The 16,064-nt window shown below is 51.4% G+C and overlaps 1 protein-coding gene across 4 annotated transcripts in view; it reads left to right on the top strand.

Annotated features, from left to right (window-relative positions):
- The first annotated feature begins 245 nt into the window (after positions 1-245).
- The window catches only part of NKAIN4 (sodium/potassium transporting ATPase interacting 4), a 49,770-nt gene continuing 33,951 nt past the window's right edge, over positions 246-16,064 (top strand). For 2 of the 4 annotated variants that reach the window (XM_032198153.1, XM_032198154.1), the window contains exon 1: positions 246-620. In XM_032198153.1, the coding sequence (XP_032054044.1) occupies positions 567-620 (54 nt within the window). In that variant the 5' untranslated portion in view covers positions 246-566. The remainder of the gene's footprint in view (positions 621-16,064) is intronic. The other 2 variants (XM_032198152.1, XM_032198151.1) reach the window with 2 other exon arrangements.

Here is a 16,064-nt window from a genome sequence, read left to right as displayed (position 1 = left end):
GCACAGCCTGCCCAGCACCCCCCCTGCCCCAACACCCACCGAGCACCCCTGTGCAGCGGGCTGCCCCAGCGGGGCGACCCTGGCAAATGATCATTATCATGCAAATAAATCCAGGGGGCACTCGCAAGGGGTCGGGGAGCTGCCGGGCCGCGGCGCTGCCGGGCTCAGCCCCGGGGAGGGCTCTGGGGGGGGCGGCAGCAGCCGAAGGAGGGGGCTCGGGGGGCGCGTCCCAGCCCCGGCACCCGGCGGGACGGGAGCCTCCGACGGGGAATCGCCCTTTTAAGCAGTGGTCCCTCTGCCTCCCCGGCTCCTGGAGGGGCTCCGGCAGCCTCTGAGACCTCCGTCCGTCTGTCCGCCCGTCCGTCCGTCCCTCCTCCTCCTCCCCTCCCGCCCTGCCCGGCTGCCAGCGGCGGCTGCGCTCCGTGCTGCGGGCGGGGGCGCGGGGAGCCGCAGGGCGGCGGTGGGGCTCTCCCTGTCCCCGTGTCCCTGTGTCCCCGTGTCCCTGTCCGTGTGTCTGTCCCTCTCCCTCTGTCCCTGTCCCTGCCCCGGGGCCGCGCTCGGGGACCATGGGATGCTGCACCGGGCGCTGCACCCTGATTTTCCTCTGCGCTCTGCAGCTGGTAAGTGCCGGAGCTCCGGGGGCTGCCCCAGCCGAGCCTCCCCCTTCGTGCCGGGAGCGAATTTGGGGGTGCCGAGGGCTGCCCGGGCCGGGAAGGGGGCAGTCGGGCTGGGACGAAGCCCCCCAGGTTGGGACGAAGCCCCCCGGTGCCCGGGGTCGGCAGGGGAAGGGGCGGTGGGGGCAGCTTGTTGGTGCTTAAACCTCGGGGAAACGTGGGGTCGGTTGGTTTCTTGTTGGTTGCTTTGGGTTTGGTTCTTTTGGGTTTGGTTCTTTTGGGTTTGGTTACACTGGATTTAGTTGCTTTGGATTTTGGGTTGCTTTGAGTTTGGTCGCTTCGGGTTTGGTTGCTTTGAGTTCTTGTCGCTTCGGGTTTGGTTGCTCTGGGTTTGCTTGTTTTGGGTTTGATTGCCTTGGGTTTGGTTGCTTGTTTGTTTGCCTGCTTGCTTTTTAACTCCTCGATGTACAAGTTTGTGCTTATCAACTCCAACTACACAACCCAGGCGTCCCGGCGGGCTCAGTGGCGATGCTCAAAGGCAACGCAAACTTCAGCCTTGCCCAGACCCACCGGGTCTGCATCACCCTGCATGGGATGGGGCTGCGCAGGCTGAGAGGGAATTATTTCAGCCAGCCTCGCGGTGGTGTGTTCATATACGACGTGCTTCCATGTCCATTTATTTAGGAATAAGCTTCCCGGTGTGTCCCTTGAGGGGTCCCCATCCCTCTCCACACGCCGGTGGCGAACAAAGGTCTGGCTGTGCCGAGCCCTGCGCACCCCGCCTGGACCCGAGGGTCCCCTTCTTGTCCATAGCTGAAGGCTCCAGGGCTTCTCCAGCATTAAAAAGGAAATGACAGCGTTCCTGTACTTAATTTCATGTAGATCTCCCGAATTTGCTTGATTTTGGAGCGCTAGGGGTGTGCAGGGAATGGCAATCTTTCTTCTAAGTTGTTGAAGAGTGAGCTGGAGCCAAGGGGCGAATCCAGCTAAAACTCTTTGTGCTGGGGTCGCTCGCTGTTACAGCAGCTTGTTTTCTGCCAAGAGGCAGCGAGCAGGCACTTGGCTGAAGGTGGGAGAGCCTCTCATGAGAAAAAACGGGAACCTGCTAGTTTTCTGCCCTAAATGAGAGGGGAGCAGAGTGGGAATACCCCCGTGAACTGTGAGCAGCACAATCGCAAGATGTGGATGGAAGATTTGACTCAGAGTTAAACAAAACGCAGAATAGAAGTTTTTCGCACAAAGCGCCTCCCTCGGCATATTTATGAGCGGCTTGAATGGCCGGGGAGTGTATTTAGTCTCCTGGATTATTTCTTTTGATTTCTCACCCGTGATCACAGAAGAAAGAAGCTGTGCCCCGTATTACGTTAGAAATTGGCATCTCCACCCTGACTGTCTCTGAACCCCATCACCATGCCATCCCACTTTAAGGCACACACTCGCATACACCGGAGGGAAAAAAAAAATGAAAAAGAAAAAAGCCACGGGCTGCTGGTGCTGTTCTTATTCCTGACAAGCGTGGGAGTTTTTTCGTATCCAAGATACGGGGACAAAGAACCCCCAGCATTTTATTTTCCTTAAGACCCTCCTCCTGGAAGAAAAGAATCAGTTTGGCTCATTCTTAAGCAAGTTTGGATGCCTTGGCCGTGGCGATTTCCCATGGCACTCGCGGGGTGAATTGGTAGAGCTGGAAAAATGTGAACTATGGGGAGGGAATTCCTGGAGCTCCGCTCCGATGGGGGTGAGGTCAGGAGATCCTGGCTGGTTCCCAGCAAGTGCTTGGGTGAGGGTGAGGTCCAGCCTGGTGCTTTTTTTATTATTATTAATTTTATTTTAAGTGATGCTTGTCCGTAAGACTTCGCATCATTTCCACATCACTACGGCCAAGTGACCTGCAGGACTTACTGCTGCTTGGAGTGGGCTCTGCTGAGACAAAACACTGAAGCAATCAGGCCAAGATCATCAATAAATTATAACGACGTGAACTTCCTTTGTTCCTCTCGTGTCTCTGCTCTGCTTCATTTGATACTTTGAACCCTTCACAGTCTTTCCTGCGTGTTGCCAAGCTCTGTGCCTCCCAGTGCCGAAGTCCCAGGGTGAAACCCTGGCTCCTCTGTGGGCAGTGGATGTTTTGCCTCTAACTTGAACAGGCAGAGCACTGCAGCTGTGGCATTTCCCACTTCAGTTCTGCAGCACAGCCTTGGGTTTCTTTACATATTCTCATGTCAGTTCCTCCAGGCTTCACAGGGGCTTTTTGTAAACAATGAATGGAAACATGAAATAACACCCCCCTGCCCCAAAAATGAAACAGAATTGGCTTGCGATGTGTTTTTTTTTTTTTTTTTTTGCAGTTTGCTTTCTTATGAGGTGCAAGTCGCTGAGTTGGTGTGGGGGGAAGTGTTTGCAAACTGCAGTTTCAGTGTTTCCCTGGGGAAAAAGAAACAACAACAAAAAAAGCCAAAAGCAGAAAACATATTAATCGCTGCTGTGTGCGCTCCCCAAACAAAAAAGTTTGTGATCCCGTGGCAGAGCAGAACAACTTGTGAATTCAAGGAGCTGCTACACAGCGCGAATACCAACGAGATCCTCAGCCCCCCACGGGCTGAGCGCTCGCGGCAGAGGCGAGCAGAGCCGAACGCGGCTGGCTGCAGAAAATCAGGGCTGGCTCCCCAGCGGTTTGCTAATCAAGAGGGGGAGAGGCGAGGCTGTAGTTTGAATAAATAATTCGCCGTGTTCCAATTTTAGGTTATTGTTTCCTCGCAACGTCCACCTTCAGCTCTCGCTCCTGGCTGGTCTGTGCTGGAGGGAGGCCACGAGGAGGTTGGGGCTCTCCTTCCTGTGGGTCCTGCTGTGCGTTGCTGCCCCAAATCCCTCCCTTCTTCCCCGTCCATCCCTGTCTTCAGCAGAAGTTGGGGGGAGCGGCTAAACTGGGGCCACCCCATAGAGGGGTTTGTCCTCAGCCCCAGCACAGAGGGCCACGAGCGAGGTGCGGGACTGTGGTAGCCCAGAGCTCGAGGAGTAGGTTAATAGCTGCTGCAGCCTCCCACCCCAGTCCCAGCGGTGAAAGGGTAACAAGAAACACGTGTCTGACCCCATCGCCGTGCTGGCCAGGCCTGCAGGGGGATGCTCTGTCCTATTAATTTCCTCTGGTGTTGAAATTCCCAAGGGTTTTGTCACCGCTTGGTTCTAGCACCTCTCCTCCAGGTGCTAACGGCGCCTTCAGCACCTTCGCGCCCTCGCTAATCCTGCCCAGGGAAAGCCCCAGGCAAGGCTGAAAAGAGACTGCAGGCCTCCCCATGAGCAGAGCAGCACCCGGATCCTGCAAGGGATCCTCTACGGGGGTTCAGGAACATCCCTCGTAGAAATTAGGGTTGGAAAGGGCTTGTCAAGGGCAGGCATCCATGTGGTTCGCAGCCAGCAGGGCCACGGGGCTGCAGCCTGGGTCACGGTGAGGAACCACAGCTGGGGCTCAGGCAGCGAACTATTTAAAAAAAAATCCTTGATTTGCTTCTTTCCTCCCCGACAGCCTGAGATTGCACCCAAACAGAGTGTTTTCTAGAGTACTAAGCGATCGTGCGCTGAAGGCACTACGTGAATTTATTTCCACCAAGCTGAGCATGGAAAAATTCCCTCCCTCCCCATGCCCTGTCCCAATAAATCAAACAACTGCAGTTTCTTTACATTCTGTCCATGGATTGAGAGCTCAGATGCCAAGCAAAGCCTGGAGACAATTTTACAGATACATTATAAATCCCCCTAGAATAAGAGCTTCTAATGGAAAAAGTGACTAACACTTCAAATGAGCGCAGAACACGGCGCCCTGGGACGGGCCTGCAGATTGAGACTAACCAAAAGTAACTATATACCTTTATTTATTTATTTTCTTCTGCTCCTTCTCCCTCGCTCCCTTCTCGGCAATGCCTTTTTAATCTCTTGCAGAAGGGGGTGACCAGTGCTGGAAAGTATTTGGAACCAGCACAGATCCTTCCCTAGCTGCTCCCTCGTAACTGGAGCGGTCGCGGCGGCTTGGGCGAGACGCGAGGCTATGGAGAGCACGCGAGGGGTCAGGGCAAAAGGGGAGAAAACGGGCACGTGGGGTTGCACAGAGCGTCTGGGAAGGCAGGATTTGGGGGAAAAAAGAAAAAAAATGAGTTAAAATGGGTGGATTCAAGCTGGTCAGTGCCCCTGGGTCTGCAGGAGGGAGGTTGGCAGAGCGTTTTCCTCTCCAAGAGGCAAGTGGGATGGCGATGTCGGCATTTTGGGGCTGCGGAGGTGGTTTTCTCTCCATCCCAGGGAGATTTTGAACGGGAGGCAGGGTGGGGAAAGCGAGGCCCATCTCTCCCCCTCCGTCAGCTGCCTCCGGAGCCGGGGCAGTTGGATGCATCTCCTGGGGGAGCCCTGAGCCCGGGCAGCTGTGGCACGGCTGAGCACAAAGCACTGAAGGCGAGAGCAGGTGCAGAGGGAAGCACGGTGTCCCTTTGCTCATCATGCTGATCAGGCCCACTCCAAAATTGCCTCGCGCTCTCCCCAGCTGTTTATCTTCTCCAGGTTTTGTGCTTAGATTGCAATCCCGCTGGAGAAGGGACTGTCTTTTGTGCATACGCACAGCACCCAACACCGTGATGGCTCGATCCTTTCTCGAAGTCCTTGAACAATACTCCGGGCTAAATAATAACATAAGTCTAAGGCTATATTTGACAGATGCTGTCTTCTCCGTGTCTGTTCCAGACAAAGGAAAATTAAAGCTGTGCCAATAATAGAGCTCGTCAGCATTTTCCACTGATGCTGACTTTCAGTAGAAACCTGGGGATTTGACTAAATGAATATTTTCATGAGAAGTATCTGCTTTCCATAGACAATTCCGAGTTTTTCTCCAAAGTTTTGGCCAGAATATTTTGGCGAAAAATCAAAAATGTGCTGGCAAAGGCTTGCTGTGCTGGCGAACATTTTTAATTTTGGAGTTGTGGGGCTTTTCTTACAAAAAGTTGAATTTTTGCATGCGGAGATCTTTTTTTTTTTTTTTTTTACTTTTTCCTGAACAACTGGAGTCCGTAACGGTGCAGCACGGCGGTCTGAGCCCAAAAGCAGCACAAGGCGAGAGGGGTTTGGGGTACACGCAGGGTGTTTGAGGCAGCCCATGCCCGTGTTCCCCATCACAGTGGCACAGCCCCTGCGCGATTCACAGGAACCAAGTTGCTCTGTGCCTACTATCCAAACCCATCTAGCGCTTTCAGACCAGGACTGACATTTGGCAAAGACCAAGCCAAAAAGCAGCTGAGGGCAGGGCTGGTGCAGGTCAACTCTTCTCGGACTCCCAGGGCTTTATTTCGGCTGGTGCGCTGCATTTGCCCGACCACGCTCTGTGGTGTTGCCTCCGCTTTTTTCTCTCCCCGAGCCCCGGGGCCACGCAAGAAGCAAAGGAGCTGGTTTTCCCCCAAAAGGGAGCCTCTCCCCTGCCTGGTGTGGGGCTGAGGGGCCGGGAGAGCTGCGCCTGCCAGGGGCCCTTCCCAGCGCGGAGCTGACGTTGCTCCATTGTGTGCTAATAATATACGGAAACGCGGCTCGTTTTGGCCGGGGTGCAGGATGGAGCCCTTCCAAGAATCTGCTCCAGGGGCCCTCCAGTAGGAACTCTTGGAGAATAAGCTGGATAACAAAGGCCAGATTGTGATGGCTTTTCCTCCAGGAAAACCCTGGAATAGCCTATCGCTTTCTGAGCACTTAAGAAAACGCATATGATTTCGCGAGGTCTGAGTGCCCCAGCTGGAGCTTTCCCTTCTCCCATTAACAAAGCGTTGGGTTTGAGGTCGGTAGAACCAGACCTTTCCTTGTTATTAAAAAGCAGAGATAATTTATGATTTAACGTCCCTATGGTTGTGGGGTTCCCTTTGTCCCCATTCCTCCTGGGCTGGAGTAAATGTGGTGAGCAGACCTGGCTGCATTGGTTGTGTCTGTGTTGAGACTTGGTAGGAAGAACATTTTCAACAAAGTGGAAACTTTTTTTGTGTGTGTCAAAGGCAGTGCATTCTTTTTCCATTCCCCATATCTAAAACACAAGTTTTTTGTTTTTGTCTTTGTTTTGTTTTTTTTAAAAAAAAAAAGAAAAAAAAAAAGAAAAAAAAGAAAAAGGACATTTCTTGCAAATATTCTGGCATTTAGCAATGTTTGCTGAAGATGATGGGAGTTTTATTGTGCCAAACCCCAGCTGTTTTGAACTTTTCAGAAGTGTTTTCAAGCTTCTGTCAAAAAAAAAAAAATTGAGAAGTCTCACCAAAAAGAAGTTTTGGTTTTGGTGTTTTTTATCGGAATTTTGAGGTCTGAATATTTTCATCTTCCAAACATCTCTGATGTCATCACGTTGGGAGCTCCGATGTACTTCCTAAGGACTGGGGCTTAAGGGGAGAACTTCTCAAAAAGAAAGCACAGGCTTTGGGGTTGCTGCAGTGCACTGGCTCGTTGGATTGATTTGTTACCTGTTTATAGGACACTGCTTTTTGGTGTATTTGTTGTTGAAGGAAACTCGGTGAATAACACCCAGTAGAACTGCCAATCTGAGATATTTTATAGTCCTTCAAAAATCATATTATGGCTCTTAAAGTTCACGAGATCTCAAAATAAGAATAAACAGCTCCTGCTTGGCTTGTTTATGGAGCTGTGGTAAGGGTCACAATCTTATTTCATCTTCTTCTTGTCGGGGATAGCAGCAACGGTTACAAAAGCAAGGATTAACAGCAGTAAAAAGAAGCGAAGCAGCACTAGTAAAGTAATAACAGGAAAGTGGTTATTAGCAGTAGGGATGAGAAAAACTGAAATCACCAAAAACCCGTTGAGCTGGGGTTTCAGCAGGGCTGCTGCTTCTTGCAGAACTGATTTCTGTGTGGATCACACCGAAGCTGGTGGTGATGTCCTCTGGCTCCTCGCTGGGACAGAAGTTTTATTTCGCTTCGTGTTCCAAGTTTCGCAGCCTGAAGAGGAGCGAGCGGCAGCTCTCTGCTGAGGGAAGGTCTGTGGATCGTCTCCTGACTTCCCTGCAGCTCATTAACATCGCGGTCTTTTCCAAGGGATGCTTTCTGGTCTCATTTCCGCACGGATTTAATTGCCATTTTCCTCCTGTCTGCGGCTGGTTCTCAGCACAGCTGCTCCTGTGGCAGGACGTTCGACACAGATATGTTGTTTATCGGGGAAGCTCGCATCCCAGATTTTCTCTCAAAGGTGCGGATTTGGGGAAATGAGGAGAGAAGCTCCTCTAATCCCCCTTCCTCCTTCCTCCCGGCTGCTGTGCGGATGAGTCTCGCTTTGGTAATTGAGGTGTCAGATTCCCTGACACCTTTCGGCTGAAAGGCTGATGGTGTGGAAGCAGTGACCTCCGCTGCCATCTGCCACAGCTTAATGAAAATATACTGTGGGAATCAAGACAACAGCTTGCCTTCGTCACCTGCGTGGAGGAGGCAGGCGTCAGGAGTCGCTGTGCCAGCCTCCTTCGACACCTCTCAGCGCGGCGCTGAGCTGCCCGCCTGCTCCCTGCTCTCCCAGGCCAGCAAAACATCCGCTTTCTTCTGGAAATTTTCTTCTCTGGCTCTTTGATGCAGTGCTCAAAGCTCTAGCAAACCAGGAGCATCGTCCTATTTTTTTCTGCAGGCACACTGATGCCGGTTTGCAGAGGAATTGAATACCACTGAGGAAAGTTTGGTTCAAGTTCTCCTCAGAAGCTAAGTATACTTGACAAAAAATGAATCACGGTGCTCAGATCAATACACAACTACAGTGAATACACAAAGCCTGGGACACTGCCTCCTGTGACCCCTTTTTGGGGAACAGGGACCTGTCCCTTGTCCCTGGTGACCCTGACAGCAGCCTTGGGCCCATTACAGTGCCTGGTGCTGAATTATATTTTCCAAGTGCTGTTCTCTGAGACAGTTCATCTGTAAGCAGCGTCTCAGCTGAACAGGGAAGGTGAGATAGAGGACACTGACGGAGGGGACGGAGTATTTTATTACCCACACAGAACTTATAAAATATGAAGTGTAACCTTGCATGGAGCTCTGTAGAGTGTGTTCATCCATCTCGGATAAACAGCCTCACCACAATTAACAGTTTGTCACTGTCTGTCCTCAGCTCCACCAGAGAACGATCTCTGTGGTAACAGCTCTTACTCCCAGTACCAAGAAGGTTCCCTCACCTGGAGATCAGGAGGAAGCCAAACCCTGGTCATGCTTGGTTTTGTTCATTCTTGCAAGGTTTGGACATTATTTCTACAGCTCTACAAGTTCAGCAGCGAGATGGTTTTTCTGTGGAGGATGCCTCCACAGAAAAACCTCTGTTTTCTGTGTTTTCTGTGGCAGGGCCTCCCGTTACTGCTGCCATGGTGCAGATATTCAGCAGCTCCTCGCTCCATGCCACGGGGCTTGAGAGCTTCCTTGCTCCTCTTCAAAGATTCTGTACCCTTGACACAACATCAAGCTGGAAATTGTCCCGTTTTTGTGAAGGCATGAAGTCCAAATCCCAAAGAGATGGACGCAGTCATGGACGCACAAACCAAACCAAACCAAACCAAACCAAACCAAACCAAACCAAACCAAACCAAACCAAACCAAACCAAACCAAACCAAACCAAACCAAGCCTTTGTCTGCTTCCCCAGAGGGAATTATTGAGTGAAGCTGGCTGGAGAAAAACTCGCCATGAACCAAAGACCCTGTGACCCTCAGCAGGACAGGACAGAGCTGGCCTGGAGTGCCTCTGTGAGCTGTACTTACAGTCCTGGAAAAACCAGAGCTCATATGTATGTATTTATGAGCTGCCAGGTCCAAAGAGGCAAGGGCATGGTCTTGCAGCTGATTAACCCTGTCAAGAAGGACTGACATGTGAGCCCTTGGCCTTGGGTGGGCTGTGGCACTTCCCAGAACCCAAAACGTGGGTTCTGGGAAACCCCAAACACCCCTGGTTCGACTGCAGGGCAGAGGAGCAGCTCTCACAGCACTCCCCTGGGGGACTGCGAGAAGAGCGGCCAAGTCTCTGGCCAGATTTGGAGGCTCTGTGCTTTTAGATAGCGCAAATATCCGAACTACTGGCTTCTTACCCACATCAAACCCAGTTCCTAATTTCCCATGGCTCCTGGTAATCCATCAGCAGCAGATTTCCGTGTGCGAGACGAGAACGGGCTCTGACAGGCGGCTGGCATCCGCACCTCCAGCAGACAACGCGCTTTTTGTGGGCTCATTGTGGGAACAGCCATACACCTGCTTAGATTGTATACGTACAGAATTAGGGGAGAAATCTGATTATCCTAATTACTCAGAAATGCTAAATATGTGCAGAATACATTTTGGCTAATTAGGCTAGGAGGCTGCTGGCTGTTCGGGTGCTGGGGGAGTGTAGCAGGATCTCGTGGTGGGTCCGTTTTGTGCCCTCTGCTTTGTGAGAACATGGAGAAAAATGAGCATGGGGGGTTGGAGATGGCATTGCCAGCCTTAAAACTAATTACAAAGCTGGGAAAGGGCAAATTTGTGCCACTTTTCAGGATTCTAGGTCTTCGAGTTTCCCACCTCATTATTTGGAGAGGAAAGATTCAAAGGAAGGATGGGGCTGCCTCGCCGTGCACACAGCTGGGGAGAGCCTGTGCACAGCACCTTCTCAGGCGGGTCTTTTCTCTGGGCTCTTTGCTCTGCGTTTGTACAGGTTCTCAGCTGCTCTCAGAAGCCTGAGGAGAAAGTGCTGGCAGTTGCTTCTGGGAATGGTGCTGCTTCGTTTGCCTTTCACAGGCTCATTTGCACCACAGAAGTTCACAGTAGAAGAGGTCTTCTGGCCCCAAATGTGACTGCTCTTCCCAGAGGTAGTAGGCAGGGCAGTGGGAGGCTCTTGCTGAGTACATCCATCACTGAGGTGTCTAGATCCTGAGAACCGGGCTGGTTCCTCCACCTCCATGCTGGACCTACACCCAGGGACACCAGGATCCTGCACGGGAGGGCTGGTGGGCTACAGGGTCCTGCAGGACCCAGCACACACACACCTTGTAATACTCCTGGGTCTTCCAGTCCCCACAAATTTCTGCCATCAGAGCCCAAACCCAGATCTCCTGGATATAAACAGTGCACAAACTACATGCTCATCCATCCTTGTGACCCATGCATGCTCGTATCTTTAAATAAACCCATGTGGCTTTTATTCCCTACCTAGTCAGAGGCTACCATCTACCTCAAGCTGTTCTGAGAAGGCGAACTTTGCTGCTTTTAAGTCACCAGCCGTATATTTTGGGTGCTCAGGATCAGTTGTGCTGCCAGATTAAAACATCAGCTGTGAAGTTGGCTAGGAGAAGTTACAGGAGCACTCGAACTTCCAGGGCTGCCACTGAACTAGTTTAAAACTGGGTTGTGTGACAGCCTGAAAGAACAGATAGGGGGATAGAAAAACTCTGCCATGGCTTCAGACAACAAAGCCTGTGTCTCTCCTCTGATGAATAATGGCTCTTTGTTTTATGCCTCAGATGACAGGGCCGTTACAACTGCTGAGAACTATTCCAGCGCTAAATATATGGCTGCGTAATAAAGGCTCTGCAATCTATGAACTGGGGCTGAATGGCTACTGGAGTGAATCATTTAAAGTGCGATGAATTTCTGAAGCAGCTCATGGTGACAGGAGGCGGAGGGGCAGTAACCTCGTTTTGCAGATCGCCCTGCCAGAGGATGCTTTCCTAGCGTGAGACGTAACCCAGGTTTCACGTCTGCCAAGTTTTTCCCTCGTGGTGGCTCCCAGGGCCGCGGGAAGTTCCTCACTCATTTTGGGCACTCACCCACAAAGGGCGTTTCAGACAGAGCCCCGGTGTTGGGTGGTGACATACTACATGGATTTTCTAGCAGAAATCCTGGAAAAACAGTGCTGGCAGACCAAGTGGGAACGGGAACGCAGCAGCAAGTCCCTCATTCAGCTCAATGGGATTTTGTTGGACCACGTCAGAAACTGTGATAATCCTGAGGTGCTACGTTAAGGAGGATAATGCTGTTTTTTACTCCAGTGGTGTTTGCATGCTGGTAGGAGAGGGGATGCATGGGTGCTGTTACCTCTTAAAGCAGTGGGTTTCGCCGCAGAGCCCTGCCAGATTAAACTTCCCTGAAACAACCTAATGTAGCGACGAGGATTTGAATTTCCATAATGTGGATTAGCACTCTTCTATTTTAGCTAATCCTTGCAGGCAGACCTCTGCAAGCAAGAAGGTGAAAGCACGTGAGCGAGGCGATCGGAAAGTTTGCAGCAGAGACTAGCCAGAGACGCTGCTGCTCCTGGGATGAGGAACCAGCTCCGTCCCCCACGGGGAGCGATACCCGCAGCAGGGAGGCAGGGCCACGTGTGGACGGAGCTTTTGTAAGAGATGTTAATAGAGGGCAAGTCTTTGTCCCCTTTCAGGGCTGGAGGAGGCAGAAGCGCTCACGGGTGCCCTACTTCAGAGCTGCCACCCCGGCAAGGTCACCAAACCGGCACGGCCGAGACTTGCTGCAAAAGAAGCGAGCTGCCAAAGTGGCATCTATTGAGCGGGCTCGTTGAAAAGGAGAGGGAGAGAGAAAAAAAAAAAAAAAAAGAGAGAGAGAGAGGGAAAAGAGAAATTCAGCTCTGCTGTTGAATAAACCATGAGCTCAAGTCAGCAGGGGAGGGTAGGAGAACATCGTGCGAGGAGCGCAGCCGAGGAGGGGCCTGGCGGTTGTGGGATGCTCCTGGACGCTTAATTGGGGAGTGGGCTGGTGGGGGGCCAAAAGACGCCCCCGATAACACGGAGACTGCAAAAAATCCAAACAAATCGGGTAGCACAACAGACGAGAGAAATTATGCTGGTAAGATAAACCATGGCCGAGTGACGCTGCACAAATGGCCCCACGGAAGAACGCCGCTCTTGTCTCAGCCGCCCTAATTGGGAGGCCGGGCAGCGGGTGGCGAAAGCCCCACATTGCACATTTTCCCTTCCTAATGAGGCCCATCCGCCCCCTCCCCCAAGAGCAAAATTCCCCCCAGTCCTATTTAGCTGAAAGGCCTGGTTTCAGTCCGCTTTCCCCCAGCAAACTCATCCTGGCAGGAGCTGCGTTAAGGAGGATGAGGAGGAAATGATAATAAATCGAGGACTTGCTCCCGTTTCACCTTGGGACGAATCCATCCCATGGGGGACTCAGGAAGGGTGCTAAGAGGACAGACGGGGTTGCTGCTTTCCTTTTGACGCTTAGTCATGTGGAAAATAACCCCATTCCAGGCCTCGCTCAAAAGGGCTTTCCTTTTAAAATAATGCTCTTTAAAAGGCGCCGAGTCCGTATTTACACCGTCAGACAGGCAGCAGCTCGCCTCCATCAAAGGGAGCGTCACGGGTCTCGTTTCATCATCTGCCTGGACTGAAATGCCAAAACAAAGGGAATGCAGCACAAAAAGTAGTATGGTCAATGCCATTACTGCACGTCAGAGAACTTGTTAAATCTCAGTGGTTTTTTTAAGCACAATACCGTATTGCCAATAAATCCCCGATAAGGATCTTCTGTCTCATTGACCTCCTCTCAAACACAGCGTAGCTGACACCTACAGGAACACACGGTGTGGGGAATGGTGGGCATGAAAACCACGAGCTGACCGACTTCCACCACGGCTCCTTCTCACATTTTGAAGCCAGCACCCTCTGGTGCCTAAACCTTCCACCATCTCCACTGTGCTTCACCCTTACTCGTTTAATCTGTTTGAGCAGTTTATGTGTCTCTGTTCTCCTGCTCTTATTAGCTTAGGGAAAAGAGAGCTCTCTTCCCAATCCATAATGCCCATGGGGAGGTTGCAGCTGGGGAAGAAACCCAGGGGACCTGGCACCCAGGGGACCTGGCACCCCAGGGACCTGGGACCCAGGGAAACTCCAGGACCACGTCGCCGGGGCCGTGTGTAGGTTTCAGCAGTGCCGAGAAGTGGCTGGCACCTCAGGAGTCCCCAGCCCTTGGGTCATGGCTTTTCCTCCTCGAGTGGCTGCCAAAATGAAGCATCCCTAGAGTACAGATCTTGAGGGAGGCGAGGGAAGCTGGGTTTGTTACCTGCGATTACAAAAGTAATTAATCCGTGATTTAAGCAGGATTGATTTCCTCCCAGTGAAGCACTCGGAAGACGAAAGTCAACAGTGATCGATGCATTTTTTAGCTACTCCATAGAAGTGAAGTTGTTTGTGGGGACTGTGGTTATTGGAAAATTCCTGCAAGACCCCAAAAGCCTCTGCCAGTCCCTATTTGTAGCAAAATGGTCGTTTGCCTGTTTGTTCCAATTTAAAACCCTTCCTATCAAAAGCATTTTACTGAAACCAGAAGATGGACTGTTAAATGGGTTTCATTTCCAAAATACTCTTTTCTTCCCGATGCTTTCTCACTTCGGGCTTTGATGACAGGTCTGGAAGTTTCCGAGCACATTCTTTAGGGGAGAGTTGGTCAGTATGCACCGATACAGATTCTGGAACTGGGGAATGGCTACGTCTTTTCACAATACAATTTCACAAGGGGAATTTTCCCTGTGTCTGCTTTTTAACTGAAATAAGCACATTTTCATGTTAGGTTTATTATTATTATTATTATTGGCAGAGCATAAACAACAGAGTGTTAGTAGAGATGATTAAAACTCGGCTGTCTCAGTACGGGTGATTTTATCCTGATGACAGCATGCCTGAAATGCAAGCGAATCACTTGGCACGCTTGTGGCCAAACTCCTAAAACACCTCCAGCTTCCAATTTGTCTGAAAACTTTCTGCATAGTTCATGACGTGCAAAGGGAAAAGTCTCCGGGGTCAGATTTGATATATAAATCCAATCACTTCTGTGGCATTAGCTCATCTGCTCTGTCCTGACTTCCCAGCTGTTCATTAGACTGAAGTTACATCCTCTGACCACGGAGGGCAAGGTAAGGGTAATAGCTGGAGCAGGCAGCAGTGGGGAGCCTGAATTGACTTGGCATCCTTTGCTGGGACTTGCTGAGCACCAGGACCCCACAGCAGGGCTGAATCTGGGGGGATGCAGGCCTGGAAGTGGGGTGAGAGCTCCGCTTTGTGAACTTGATGGTGAGGGGCAGGGTGAGGGTCTGGTGCTGTGACGAGCACAGGAAGGTTCCCAGCCTAAAATGAGACCTCTTGTAATCCCTACAGGCAGGCTGGCAGCCAAGGAAAACACCATTACTATGTTGTTAGGGTTCCTGCTGATGCGTTAATATGAAATATCAAAGATTTTGTGCAAAATGAGGGGATTATTTCTAATTTCACTCCATAGCTGGGAAAACAGGAGGTTAACACCTCTGCTGCAGCACTCTGGGGGAGCAGAACGAAATGCAGGAGATGGATCCTGGTTTGTCCTATTCTCTGTAGGATCCAGGTTGTGTCAGTGCATCCATACCCAGCCTCCGTGTTGTTCCCATGGGCTTTTCCCTCCTGCTCCTTGGGCCCAGGTCTCACGGGGTGCTGCCGCACGTGGCTCCAGCTGGACGGACACCATGCTTGGCGTTAGCAGATGCTCCAGTGCTGAACAAAGCGAGGGTTTCTGTCTTCTTCAAGGAGCTGCTGCTCATGGAGTCACAGCGAGGCAACAAGCAGCACGTGTAGCTGCTGGCAGGTGGAATGGGAAAGCTATAAAATCCTGGGAAATCCAGCCCTTCGGCTTCACTTGTCTTTCCCTGACCCCGCAACTTCTCAGCTAGGTATTAGGAAGCAGAAGTGCTAAGAGGACTTCTCTGCGTCCTGGTGGGGGAGATAAAATCTTCATTGCCTCTCTGCTTTCCATGAGAAACAGATGCTCTATGAAAAAAAAAAGGGTCTGCTTGTGCTGTAATTACCAGTGGAAATTTCTGGGTGGCCGTGCTGTCTCCCCTCCTGCTGTGGGATGACTACAAATGGGTTTTTCTTCGCGGAGCGGAGTCGCAGCAAGACCATGGCAGCTCCCAATTTCCTCGATTATTAATAATAACAATATCATTTGCTTTCTCCCCTATTTCTCAGCCACCCTGCACTTCCCTTTTAATGAATTCCCTCCCCTGGCTGCAGACTCGGCAGTGACACCAGCCTGATTTGTAATGTAAATAGGCAGCCCAGCGTAAAGGCGACCTGCAAGAGCACTGCGGGGCTCTAATTATAATTTTCATTAAACTCCTTCTGTTTACGAATATCCAAGCAATCTGGCATTGCGGCAGGAGCAAGAGGAAATTAAAGCAACACTACCACTTAGCTAAGGTGTCGGGGAGGGGGGGGACCCAGCTGTTGAGCAGAAACCAAGACAGGGCGCTGCGCTTTCCTGCGGGCGAAGTTGGGAAGAGTTATTCCTGCTCTGGCATCCTTCCCCTCCAAAGCTTTGCCCCGGCTGCAGAGCTAGCATGTGTTTTCCCTTCCGAGGCCCTGGCTGTGTTTTGTGCGTGATCCCTTTGTGACCTAATTAAGGGGCTGAGCTGCTGCAGCCCCAGAGCTGCGAGCAGGGGAACAGCGG

Source organism: Aythya fuligula, chromosome 16 (assembly GCF_009819795.1).
Source record: "Aythya fuligula isolate bAytFul2 chromosome 16, bAytFul2.pri, whole genome shotgun sequence".
In the NCBI taxonomy this organism is placed as follows: domain Eukaryota; kingdom Metazoa; phylum Chordata; class Aves; order Anseriformes; family Anatidae; genus Aythya; species Aythya fuligula.
This window is presented reverse-complemented; position numbering and strand designations above follow the sequence as displayed.